This window comes from Elgaria multicarinata, chromosome 6, assembly GCF_023053635.1.
Source record: "Elgaria multicarinata webbii isolate HBS135686 ecotype San Diego chromosome 6, rElgMul1.1.pri, whole genome shotgun sequence".
Taxonomy (NCBI): Eukaryota; Metazoa; Chordata; class Lepidosauria; order Squamata; family Anguidae; genus Elgaria; species Elgaria multicarinata.
In genome coordinates, this window is record NC_086176.1 from 9,565,305 (window position 1) to 9,579,294 (window position 13,990).

Below are 13,990 nucleotides of genomic sequence, written 5' to 3' on the forward strand. Positions count from 1 at the left end.
TAAATGTGTGGTCTAAAGGGTGATTGAACATGTTTAGATGCAGCTGACCTGCCATTAATAGGGGTTTGTCTAGCATTTAATGTGCTGATTCAGCACATCCAGCTGCTACAAGCTACTCGAGAACTGATGCGATACCCTTACGGCTGAACTACAGAAGTGAAGATGGCAAAACCCTGTACAACATCGTTCCGATGAGGGTAACGGAGGTATGTTTTCTATACATCTCGTATAAAACTAAAGCATCAGCCATACCCAGCACAGGCAGGGTTGTCACCTTTCCTCTAACCATTGTATGACAGAGAGGGAAACAGTAGATAAGGTTTTCACCCAGCACAGAGATACAGCGATGGGAAAAGCTTCATTTGCCAGTTTTCTGACTGTCCCACAGCTGTTAAAAGAGCAGGTACCCAGACCCACCCCAAAATTGGCATTGCTGAGCCCGCTAAAACCATCAAGTGGACACATTCACCAAAGTTCACCCCAAGGCCCTGTACAAATAATATACAGTCCTGCTTTTATCCTGGATATTCCTGCTTAGAATCGTTTCATTTTTATTTCTCCGTGAAATTCAGTCCAAAAAGGGGCAGGAGAATTTTGAAGTCCACAAGCACTGCATTTTAAAAAGCCATATTCATACAGGGGAGGCTGAGGTAGGAGGGCAGGCTCTGTGCTCCTTCAGGTGGTATTTACCTGCACGAGCCAAGAAACAAATATATTCTCTCTTCTCCGTCTGGCAGGCCGGACCTTGTTCCGGAACAGCAGCTTGAATAACAGAAATGCCGGTCCCAGATGTGATTCAAGACAAGGACTGAAATAGCAAGGGAGTAACAGGGCTGGACTGGGAGACTACACTATTTTATTTATTACATTTCTATCCCACCTTTTTTCCTCCAAGGAACCCAAGGCAGCGTACATAATCCTCCTCCTCCACTCCATTTTATCCTCACAACAACAACCCTGTGAGGTGGGTTGGGCTGAGTGTGTATGACTGGCCCAAAGTCACCCAGTGGGTTTCCGTGGCCAAGTGGGGACTAGAACTCGGATCTCCCGACTCTCAGTCCAACACCTTAGCTGCTACATCACATTGGGGCTGCAGAGGAAAACAAACTCCAGTTGCAAGGACTAGGCCAAAACCAGGGACCCTTCTGGGTTTGGGATACTACAGGGCATTGCAGGACAGCCTGTGGCCCCCTCTAGATGTTTAGGCCTACAACTCCCATCATCCCTCACCACTGGCTATGCTGCCTATGGCTGGTGGGAGTTGTGGCCCTCCAGACATTTTGGCCTACAAGTTGCGCATCCCTGCATTTCTGTGGGGCAGGGGTGGGGAACCGTGCTGTTAAACTGGTGTAAATCCTATCTACAGTTGTAACAACGGTGTGCCCTTAAAGCAGCAGCTGCAATTTGTTTCCCTGCTGTCACCTCTCACCACGCCCGTTTCTTCCCAGGATTTCTTATATTTAAGACAACTGCTTTACAGAAATTTTCATTCTGTGATTATAAAGACACTAAAACATTAACATTTAAGACCTTGGTGGACATATATACAGCCTTACCTGAACTTTTGCATCACCAATAACATCACAGACATGTCCTTTCTGGTTCTGCTATTTTGCTCATAGTTTTCAGATAGACGGTAAGAGTCCTGATCCATCTAGCGGCACTATGTGTACCACAGAAGGTTTCTGCAGGCATCTCCTCAGCTGGTTGAAGAACTACATGTGCAACTGTGGGCTGTGCATGAGGTTCCTCTGTCTGATCCAGAGGTCTTCCAGTGGGTGAGGAACCTCTTATCTGTTCATGGGGCTGGAATTATTCTCCTTATCACCGAACAATTAATCAGCAGGATTTTAGACTTTTACAAGGGCTGTGCAAAGGCAGCCTTGGCTGTTCTATGTTCATTGGGCCAGGGCACTGAGTCTTCACTCTCTTCAGTTCTCACATCTCAAGAGTCCTAGCGATCTCCAAGAAATATACAGATGAAATGATATAGACTCAACAACTATACCTCATTTTTCTCCAATGGATGATGCAGATACTCCCCCAATACAGCGTCTAATTTTTGTAGCCCCAACAACACAAATTAGTGGAAGGTTTCATAAAAGAGTGAGATTTCTAGGTGGGAATGTAGGACCAGGAAGGGTCTTGAAGGTGGCAGAAAGAACGTATAGCTTAAGGCCAAACTGCGAGACGAGAGGGGGCTTGTGGGAGATGACTGAAACACTGGGGAGGCACAGAGGGAGGATTAGGCTGAAGGAAAGGGCACTGCAAAACTGAATAACTACGTAAGAAGCAGTTGTTTTCTCATTCTGGACCTGTTCACAGACTGAGCTGAATTCTCTCTACAGCTGGAAAGAGCCTGGGTTAAATCCTTCATCTCCCTCCATTCCAGATGAGTGTTTCATCAAACAAGGTAAGGGAAACGGTGATGGCCATGACGTGCTGATGGGGATAGGGGAAGGGGGGCAGCAGAGGATTTGGGCAGCTTTATCTGAAGGGAAATGGCTGCATAGTCTGCATTGAACATCTCCCCACAGGTGATGGAGCCCTACAGAACGCCCCCCCCCCACACACACACACTTAACATCGCCAAAAGAGGCAATACTAGAGGATATAAGCCCAGTTTTCTCCAGCCCACTTGTCTCCCATATGCTCCACCCGTTGAGGGTGGCAGAAGGAAAAGCCAATCAGCTTAGCCAAGGCCCCCCCAGTACGAATAGCCTTCCCTTCATGCCAGAGAGGCAGGCCCCAAGCCTCTCCTGGAAGTGCAAGTGTGGCAGGCGTAGCTTGGTGAAAGGGTGAGATGAGCCCTTCCCCAAGACAGTTATAGCGGCACGTCGTCATCCTCATCGTCCTCGTCCTCATCCAGGTCTGTGGAGTGCAGGTTGAGGTCCTTGAGGATGTCGGAGATGTTTTCAGCAGCTGGGCCAGAAAGCTCCATTTCCTCCAGTTCCATATCAGCAACGGAGGTGGAGCGAATCCCCGCCCCTTCATGAGGGGTGGGAGATGGTTGTGGGAAAGAGCTAGGGGCCACTGAGCTCTCTGTCCCCGAGTCCACTGTGGTTCCCCCAGGTGCTGCGTTGCTGTTCTGTGTGCTCCACATCTGTGCGGCCCATTTGGCCTGCTCCTTGCTGCTTGAGGTCCGGGTGGTGTCACGGAAGCTCGCAAGGGGAGGACGGAGGTGGACGCCAGAGCTTGTGGTGCCCTCAATCGCTTTCTGGAGCTGAGAGGTTTAGGGACAGGTAATTAACAGAGGAGAGAATCAGGTGCACCCCCGCCCCAGGCTGCTTCCATGGACATTCAGGAGACATGAAAGGTCCCACCAGAACATCCACTGTGCTCCTGCCTATGCAAAATGTTGTCCTTTCTGAAGGGAAAATGACGAAATGAATCCATCTTAATCAAAAGATCATGCAATGTCCATGCAAAGCATGCATTTGTGGCATCTCTATAGAAATACTCTTGGGACATATCTACACCATGGAAGTAAGTTAGACAGTGGAGAGCCTGGCAGTCTCTAACAAACAATTTTCAGCACCCTCCCTAAGCTAAGATTGCCATGATTCTTCAAGGAGGGTCGGGGGGGGGGGGGGAGACCCGAGAGTTAAACTGATATAAAACCAATACAAGTTTATATCTATATCTATATCTATCTATCTATCTATCTATCTATCTATCTATCTATCTATCTACAACCTGCTCATTAATTTTTTTCTCATGGAAAGATGGAAGCAGACTAAAGGGGTTGAAAGAGGGGTTACTGCTTGCGATATGAAGACACATCACATTTTCTATTCAGTTAAACAGGTTTTGCAGGTTTCTGCAATTTCAAAATCCTGCAAAACTTACATGGCCAGAGGCAACAATGGGATCAAAGAAATGTGTGTGTCCACAAAGGTCAGCACTACCTCTCTCATACCTCTTTCAACTCTCAGGGGGTGGGGATGCCCTATTGTCTTTCTCCAAGCCAGAAAACCTGGAATTTTTGCTCCTCTAGACAAGGTTCAACTTGCCAAAATATTCTTTCAGGTAAAGCACTGAATATCTGGGAAAGGAAAGGAACCTCTCGTGCAAGCACTGAGTCATTACTGACTCTTGGAGGAATGCTTTCGCTGACATTTTCTTGGCAGGCCTTATAGCAGGGTGGTTTGCCGTTGCCTTCCCCAGCCGTGATTACCTTTCCCCCAGCTAACTGGGTACTCATTTTACCGACCTCGGGAGGATGGAAGGCTGAGTCGACCTGAGCCGGCTGCCTGAAACCAGCTTCCGCTGGGATCGAACTCAGGCCATGGGGAGAGTTTCAGCTGCAGAAACTGCTGCTTTACCTGCTGCTGTTTGTAGCTGCAAACAGAAGCTTGAAAATATGTGGAGAATGTCCAGTGACTCTCAGTTGGGTTGGGGTCGGAGAGGGTTTTGATGCTCTCCATAGCCACTTATCCCTGGGGGCAGCCCAACCCAGCAGGCAGTACAAATTCTGGGATGGCTGAATTCCAGGGGCTAATTTCAGACTAACTGGGGAATCCTTCCAAATAAGGAACAAAATTCACTCTCCTGTCCCAGCTCTTTGAGGTAACAGGGTCTGCTGGCTCCATACAAGTCAGTGGAGCAAAAGAAGTGGCAACAGTGAACGCTCTCAAGGAGGAAACAAAATTGCCACCCATCCTTTGCACACAACTAGTGAGGGAAGGGAAGGAAAGGAACCTCTCGTGCAAGCACTGAGTCATTGCTGACTCTTGCAGGGATGCCAGCTTTCGCTGACTTTTTCTTGGCAGGCCTTATAGCGGGGTGGTTTTCCGTTGCCTTCCCCGGCCATGATTGCCTTTCCCCCAGCTAACTGGGTACTCATTTTACCGACCTCGGGAGGATGGAAGGCTGAGTCGACCTGAACCGGCTGCCTGAAACCAGCTTCCGCTGGGATAGAACTCAGGCCATGGGGAGAGTTTCAGCTGCAGAAACTGCTGCTTTACCGCTCTGCGCCACACGAGGCTCTCTACTGAATATCTAAGTCTGGTAATAAAAATAAAAAAGCATTCTTCACCTACCTCTTCCAGTGCAATCACGCCTCTTAGCTTCCCCATACTGGTCACATAGGCATGGCTGAGTCCCAGCAATGAGAATAAGGTATGTGTCTGTGGGTGAGAGAATAATACAGTGGGAAAAGAAAAAAGCCTGATCATTGCAGACTTACGGAGAATCTGAATCAGGCCTGTGGTGGGTTTTGTTGCAACCAAGTCCAGAAGAGGAAACACAGAGCAAAACCAAGGCATGAAATGTTCATGCCTTGGGTTTGAATAGGAATCCCACCTACCCAATAATGCAACATACTATTTTGCTGCTATGAAGAACCAATTGTGGCAAGTCTACTGATATTATTAAGTAATGCAACAATGCATCATAAATATGGTATCTATTGAAAATGTGTAACACAGTGGTTCCCAAACTTTTTCAGGTCACCGCCCCCTTGGTTCGACAAACTCATGCCCAGTGCCCCCTACCCTACACTATAAAAATCATTATTCAGAATAGTGGTTTTCAACGACCCACTAAAGAAGATAATAACAATAAAATTCAAAACAGTAACAATTAATTGAATATTTATTCAAAATCCAATTACTTTTTTTAGTTTATTCAATTAAACAGAATTGATGAACTTGATCCAGTGATATCATCTTTTCAAAGTCTGACAGTCATTTAGCAAGAATATTAGATATCACATTTAGCACCTAGGGTAGAGTACCTCACTCTTCTGTAAATTCTTAATGTGATGGATGGGCGTGATGAAGTGATGCCAGTTTCCCAATGTCTGGTTTAAATTCACTTAACACGAGTCTTAAATCACCACGTTTAGTAACCTGGAGTCGATTTCTTTGCTTGGAGAGAAGTAGGCAGACCACACTAAAACCACATCCCACCAAATATGATGTTGGAAATGCAAGCAGGAGCTTCTGAACCACTCTCCATAGTGCAAGATAGCGATCAGAACTTTCCTTCTGTAACCAAAACTCCTGGTACGGAAAAGACCACCTTGAGCGCCCCTTTGCCTCTTAGCGCCCCCTTGCCTCTTAACGTCCCCCTGTGCAATTCCACCGCCCCCAAGGGGGCAGGACCACCTACTTTGGGAACCACTGGTGTAACAGATTATGATTTTCTTTGAATGGATGTGAGCAGTTCAGCATCATTTGTGACCCGTCAAGTTAAACCTTGCCTGCTGCCATGTACAGGCCTGCTAGGTGCTTGACCACCTGCTAGGTGCTTGACAGCAAAAACAGGAGACTGGTGGGTTGTGTCCAACTTGGTGGGTCGTATATGTGGCTGTCACCTGATGAAATAAATCTCAGTTAATTGTAGGCATTTGAGTGGATTAACACTGCACCACTGTGCACACTTACCCCGACGTAACCCCCAATTAACACCATTCAGAAGATTGCACTGTAATTTTTTGGTTTTAGATGATGCCTTCACACGTCTTAGAAGAGGCTGTGGCATATCCCCTTGTGCAAGAGGGAGGGAGGAGAGATGGCTGTACTATGCTGGAGTACACCATCCATAATTTTTGTATGTACTTATATTAAAAATTTAAAAGCTGGGTGCCTAATTACTGAAGGACACATTTTAATTGATTTAAAGATGTTAAACTGGTTCATCAACTACACTTTGCCATCCTAGTCAGCAGTTGTGCTTAATCCGACATTTAGTGACCTACATAATCTTGATTTATAGTGTGGGAGCACCATTTAGCTTCATCCCACGTACCTGTTTCCCTCAAATTATCCCTACAGCTCTAAGCTGTTGCTGTTGTTGTTATTGTTGCTACCGGGCGGCTAGATCCTTTGCATACCAGGAAGTGGGTTTAAGGGGGGAAATGTAAAAAAATCATTAAAAAATCAACGGATAACCCAATCCGATTCCAATTTGGTCTGCTTAAAGCTCTCCTTAATATCTATTACTGTGCCAAATTTGAAGTCTTTATCTTTAAAGCTTACGCAGATGTAAGCATTTGTTTAATTCATATCAAATCCTGCTCCTGCGCCCCAGTGGCCACTCAGAAGATACGCTCAAAATCTGGTAGCTAAATATTGCACTTCTTTTGGCTTTATAGCACAATTACAGCAGGATGCATGGGAGTACTTCACAATCAAAGCAGATTATAAGGTGGAAAACCTCGGAGTCCTTTGCACACAATTCGCAGTGATTGCACAGTATAATGCTGGTGTGATGAAGCTCACAATGAGAACAGGCTAGTCAGAATGACCTGCTCAACCATCCCTGCACCTGTCGTTCCGTAGACATAAGAGCAGGTGCCAGGCTCAGCCGCAGACCTACCTCCTCCTATAGTTAACTCTCTGTACAGAAGTTATGTCACCTAACCACGTACACTTTTCTAAAGAAACGCCACTGTTTGTTAGGAGAGGTGTAGTGCTAATAGAATGCATTTAGGATGCTTCCTTGTGTGACGCTGAGATAGGATTTGGAAGTGAACCCCTAATCAGAAATCAGCTAAATCAGTTGCTAAGGTTGGAACCTGATCTCTCTTTATATTAACAAATATTCCTCTTCACCAGTGTACACGTAATGGGGCTAGAGCTACAGATTTCATAGCCGCCTGGTGTTTGAAGCACTAGCTGCTGGGTTTGCTCTGCAAAGCAGCATCTTGAGGGGGCAATTTGCAGAGAAGGAGTGGCAGCCAGGAAGATCCATGTTTGTGATCGCAGGAAGGACTGGTGGGGAGAGGGGAGAAGAGAAGAAGGCAGGAAGGAACGAGGGAGAGGGCGGGCGAGGGCTGGCCTGCACAACTATCAGGCACGTTTGGCAGCCACCAAAGTTTCAATAAACCACCTGTTTCTATTGCTTGCCTGACACTGTGAAACTAGGGCAGCGAAGAGCATTTAAGCGCCTGGCAGGCCGCAAGACGACCCATGTTCCATTCGGTGGGTCATGATCAGGAGATGTTGTATGCTCCAGAGGAAGTGGAAAGGCAGGAGAACCGAGGAGGCAGGAATAGAACGGCACACGCATGTGTGAAAATCATAGGTTTTAGAAAAGGGAGGGCTTACAGCTCAGTCTCCGACTGTGCGCCTCTTGCAAATGTGAAAAGGAAGCCAAGCGATTCCGGTCTCGGCAACTCCTGGCTTAGTGACTATGTCGTATGATCTTGACCGAAATACATGAAAAGAGCACAAGGTTGAAAAGCGAGAGCTGAAATGGGCTCCGATGGGGAGCCAGGGTGGCTGGCAGTGGAGAACGCTGGAAAGGGACAGTGTGGGCACCCACCTTGTGCAGGGATGTCCTCTCCACCAGCTGAAAGGGGGAAGGGTCTATGCGACAGCTGTCGAAGCACACCTCTTTCTCTAGCTCCTCCTGCTCCCAAGCTTCTATCTGGCACAGGAAAATAGGGGTTCAGGCACATAGTTTGCACACGCCCCAGACTCCGGCTACCACCTGATCCCATGGACCATGCATGCTCTACCTCCCATGAGCCATTCCCAACAGCTTCCCACAACTCTTCAACACTCATCTTCTAGTGCCCTGTGAGTGCTACAGCTTGGAGCCATTTCTAACAGGGATTAAGCTCCACTTGGCCTCTTTCTTTCAATGCGAGAATCAAAATTCAACCCTTTCTCCCTTGCTGCCCGTTATGCTTCCTTTGAAATCCTTTTCAGAACATCTTTCTCTCCCTTTAGATCCCTCTTTATCCCGCTTTCCCATGAAGTCTTTGATTTAACGCCTTAGGCCGTTTCTACACCTGCCTTTTCTCCCCCCCCCCCCCGGGGATCATCCCTGTGCATCCAAATGACACACTGGAGATCCTGGGAGGAGGCAGGGATGATCCCTCCATTTTCCTGGGATATTAATCCTCAGGTGTAGAAAGGGCCTTAGTCCAACACCTACTGAATCTAGGCCCTATGTATATGTAGTAGAACAGAATGCCTATCCTTCCTTTTGTCCTCTGAGCTCAATCTTCCTCCTCACACATCTATCTATCTATATAAAACGCTTAGGTATGTCTCCGTAAAGGCTTCAGCTGATACAGGTTGCTAAGCAACAGTAACAACGTGTAACGTCAGCTGATACAGGTTGCTAAGCCCTTCGCCTGACTCCTCTGGGCTTTCCAAGGTAATCCTACCCCCCTTTCTGCCTCTTCGCTCCCCCCCCGAAGGGGGCAGCGCCACGGTCAAGAGCATGAGCGAGGTGGGAGGCCTCGCTGGCCTGCTGCAAGCCCAGGCCCCGGCCTAATCTCATGCGAGCTGGGTGGGCGGCCCAAGGCTGACAGAAACCCTGGGGAGAGGGTCCAGATCATGAGCGAGGCATGGCTGGGGCCCTTGGTGGCCAGGTGGGAGGCCGCTCAACTGCTGCGAGCCCAGGCCCCGGCCTACTCTCATGCGAGCTGGGTGGGTGGCCCAAGGCTGACAGAAACCCTGGGGAGAGGGTCCAGATCATGAGCGAGGCACGGCTGGGGCCCTTGGTGGCTAGGTGGGAGGCCGCTCACCTGCTGCGAGCCCCGGCCTAATCTCATGCGAGCTGGGCGGGTGGCCCAAGGCTGACAGGAACCCCGGGGAGAGGGGGACACCTGCTCCCCCTCCTCCCGACCTCTCTGTCCCCCAGGTCTGCCAGACGGTGGTGTATCGGCGGCCTCCAAGCAGCCCGCACCAATATTTAATTAATAAACTTTAAGATATGCTACAATGGCGTATGTTACTCCGGGTACAGCTAGTTAACTTTTAAACCCCTTGGGGCAGGGAGTTGTGTTCTTGTTCATTGCTCTTGTTCACTGCAAAACATATATTCACAGATAGAGATAGATAGATAGATAGATAGATAGATAGATAGATAGATAGATAGATACACACACACACACACACAACAATATTATATCCAGGAAAATGACAGTAGTTTTCAACACCAATATCACTTCTTGTGGCACAGAAGGTATAAAAATAAACCTTGTGATTTGTTTTAAAAACAACCCCATAATCCTTCCATCGAATCTCATGACACAGGATTGGTCTGGAAGGGCGACCTCCACCCACCCTGCCACTGTGCCTCCAAACGTACCTCCTCTGGCTTCATTGGGTCTTCAACCTCTGCGGACTCCTGAGGGAACAGAAAATACATCCCAAGCTTAGGGCAAAGAGATCAACCCTTAAGCCTACATCACCTTCTTAGGACAGACAAAATACTGCCGCTTCCCTAAGAAGCCTCAGTTGTAACCAAGCCTGGATGTTGTGAGATCCTGCATGAGGCTAATAGAATCAAGCTTCTTGAACATCAAAGTTTTCATTTTTAAAAAATCTGTCCCTTGTAGCTGCAAACAGAAGCTTGAAAATATGTGGAGAATGTCCAGTGACTCTCAGTTGGGTTGGGGTCGGAGAGGGTTTTGATGCTCTCCATAGCCACTTACCCCTGGGGGCAGCCCAACCCAGCAGGCAGTACAAATTCTGGGATGGCCGAATTCCAGGGGCTAATTTCAGACTAACTGGGGAATCCTTCCAAATAAGGAACAAAATTCACTCTCCTGTCCCAGCTCTTTGAGGTAACAGGGTCTGCTGGCTCCATATAAGTCAGTGGAGCAAAAGAAGCGGCAACGGTGAACGCTCTCAAGGAGGAAACAAAATTGCCACCCATCCTTTGCACACAACTAGTGAGGGAAGGGAAGGAAAGGAACCTCTCGTGCAAGCACTGAGTCATTGCTGACTCTTGCAGGGATGCCAGCTTTCGCTGACGTTTTCTTGGCAGGCCTTATAGCGGGGTGGTTTTCCGTTGCCTTCCCTGGCCGTTATTACCTTTCTCCCAGCTAGCTGGGTACTCATTTTACCGACCTCGGGAGGATGGAAGGCTGAGTCGACCTGAGCCGGCTGCCTGAAACCAGCTTCCGCTGGGATCGAACTCAGGCCGTGGGGAGAGTATCAGCTGCAGAAACTGCTGCTTTACCACTCTGCGCCACACGAGGCTCTTGTGAGGGAAGGCAGGATCAAAAGCCAGTTCTTCTGCAAAACAGCTTGAGCTGGTCGTACTCGCCTGCAGATCAGGCAGACATAACAAAGGCATGCAAATGTGTTTGATTTCTATGGGTTGCAGAATTTAAGAATGTAAGAAGAGTCCAGCTGGATCAAGCCAAAGGTCTATTTAAGGCCAGCATTCTGTTCCCACGGTGGCCAACCAGATGCCTCCTGGCTTGTCTTCATGCAGAATTTGTGTGACCTTGTCACAGGATTTTCATACAAACACACACACATACACACACACACACACACACACACACACACACACACACAGAAGTGCAAAGTCCACACATCCCTACCTAGCAACACCAAAAGCTACCATTTTTGCAAGAAAGTTGGAATAATGCTTGTGGCCTACATACTTGTTGACATCTATTTCAGAAATGGAGTTGTGCCCAAACACCCTCCTGAGCCAACTCAGCGCTTCCCAGTGAAGATTCAGACGTTTAATTCCTTTTGTTTCTCTTCCCTTTTCACCTCGGCAAGTGCTATTGTCTTGGGCTACAATAGCAATTAGGCCTCTCTTTCCAAAATTAGTCAGGGACAAGAGAGAGTTCTCTTGGCTCCTCACCTGCTCCACTGTCTCTGGCTGAGGCTGATAAAGGCACAGGAGCTGCTGGATCAGTCTCCTCAAGCGCCAGAATCTCCGGCCTGTAGGAAGGGAGGAACAAGAAAAAAGAGCAAGGGGTGTGTGGGAGATTAGACGGCTAAGATGCAAAGTTTCCCCCTTCCCCTTCTGTAATTCAGATCATACAAATAGGATTTGCAGCTACTAAATGCTAACCGGAGAGAGCTCAGTTAATCCTCTTTGATTTCTGAAGGAGCAAAAATTGCACAGGCCATAGCGCACAACACTGGGAGATGTTCCCTAACGTGGGACAATATAAAGGTTTGTTCACACTGGTGTGAACATCACTCGATTTTTCACTGGATTGCTCAACCCTTGGTGGCTCACAACTGGAAAATATCCTGTTTCAGTTGATTTAAGGTCATATAAAGTTTCTGTTTGTGATGCTTGATCTACAATGGCTCACGTTACACATGCAGGCTTCAAGTGATGAATGTGCACATGTGACCTAACACTGAGCATAGAGGGGGGCTGGGGATGACGACTAGGACTATAGTTGAGAGGAAGAGTGACAAGACAGAGCCAGAGAGCTACAAGAGGTGATGATGGGGTTAGATTCCAAGGTGGAGACTCCATAACATCTCAGCTAAGAAATTGGGTGGCAGGCAAGGTGGCAGTTGACCAGCTGGACATCAGGAAAATCTTTCTGACTATTAGAGCAGTACGACAATGGAATCTGTTACCTAGGGAGGTTATGGGCTCTCCCACACTGGAGGCCTTCAAGAGGCAGCTGGACAACCATCTGTCAGGGATGCTTTAGGGTGGATTCCTGCATTGAGCAGGGGGTTGGACTCGATGGCCTTGTAGGCCCCTTCCAACTCTGCTATTCTATGATTCTATGAGAAACAGCGGAAATTATGCCTAAACAGAAGGCTTGGCGGGAGAGATGACTGAGGAGTGAATCAGGAAGTCAAGTGGTTCAAATTTCACTTCTTCCATGAACTCACCAGGTGTCTCTAGGTAAAGCCGCTTTCTCTTAGCCCCACCAATCTGAAATGTGAGCGTAACAACAGTGATCCTCTTTACAGAGTTTTAAGGATTACATCAAAAATAATGTCTGTGAAGCAATCTGAACATTTGAGAATGCTATATAAATGCTAAATATTAATAGAGACAAGGAGCTTAAGATAAAGAATTAAAGGTTTTATAAAAAAAAAAGCAGGAGAGTGTCGAGGAGTTTGAATACATGATATTCTCAGCTTGGGATGCTTCCTGACAAAAAGCTTCCTCGTGCTATGGAATCATTGCTTTTCCACTGTAAGCTACAAGCAGAATTGACCATCCAGACTTCAGAGAGTCTAGCACTTGTGCGTGTGTGCATTTCACAATGTTAGGAGAACTTGCTGAAAGAGGTGAGACATCAGGAAAAACTTCCTGACTGTTAGAGCAGTACAACAATGGAATTAGTTACCTAGGGAGGTTGTGGGCTCTCCCACACTAGAGGCCTTCAGGAGGCAGCTGGACAACCATCTGTCAGGGATGCTTTAGGGTGGATTCCTGCATTGAGCAGGGGGTTGGACTCGATGGCCTTGTAGGCCCCTTCCAACTCTGCTATTCTATGATTCTATGATTCTAGGTTCGATGTGGTCTGGAAGAAAGGGCGTGGTGTGCGTGCAAGCATTGGACAGAGGTACCGGAAGGCAGATCCTGGATCCAACCAATGGAAATTAAGCAAAAAAAAATTAAAAAATAGTGTCTGCAGCACAAAGTTTGAGAATTGCAGCTAAACACATTTCTAAATAAACATGATTAGAGATTAGGCTGTAAATCCTATCTATTTCACCTAATAATGTTATTCTCTAGGCTAGTCAGTTTCACAAACCATCTAAATTAGGTAGCCAGATCTAGTCAGTTTCACTACCTGGCTCAAAACCTTGACTTTCCCTGCTTGTTAGTTATACTGAAAAATAGTTACAGACTGGATTTGCATTTCAGACATAAAATGGCTCTGAAACCAGAAATGCACAACCAGCAATAGAGATAGCAGAGCCATCCCCAACACATCATCCACTTCCCCCAAGAACTACTACTCCCACTGTGCCTCAGCCGTGCATCTTCCTATTCTGTTCTGCAAAGAGGATTATGCTTTTCTTTCCCTCCTGAACTGTTTTTCAGTGGCAAAAATAAGAAGGAGCAGCGGAAAAACAGAAGATTACAGTGCCATCCAGACCCACCGTGTGAAGGAGGCATGGCAATGGCACGTTAGAAGCCTCATCTAGAAACTCTCTTGAGAAATGGAACGTTATGAGAGGCCTTGCTAGATCAGGCTAACACTGCAAACCTATGCATATTTATTTGGGAGCAAAGCCCTCGTGAACTCAGTGGGACTCAGTTCCTAGTAAACAGATTAGGATTGTGTTGT

The 13,990-nt window shown here is 47.3% G+C and overlaps 1 protein-coding gene across 1 annotated transcript in view; it reads right to left on the reverse strand.

The window, feature by feature from the left end:
- Positions 1-2,819: 2,819 nt before the first annotated feature.
- The window catches only part of CLCN1 (chloride voltage-gated channel 1), a 120,466-nt gene continuing 109,295 nt past the window's right edge, over positions 2,820-13,990 (reverse strand). The window contains exons 19-23 of the mRNA XM_063128428.1: positions 11,572-11,651; positions 10,054-10,092; positions 8,272-8,376; positions 5,043-5,129; positions 2,820-3,223 (exon numbers count right to left, since the gene is read on the reverse strand). Coding sequence (XP_062984498.1) covers positions 2,825-3,223; positions 5,043-5,129; positions 8,272-8,376; positions 10,054-10,092; positions 11,572-11,651 — 710 coding nt within the window. The 3' untranslated portion in view covers positions 2,820-2,824. The remainder of the gene's footprint in view (positions 3,224-5,042; positions 5,130-8,271; positions 8,377-10,053; positions 10,093-11,571; positions 11,652-13,990) is intronic.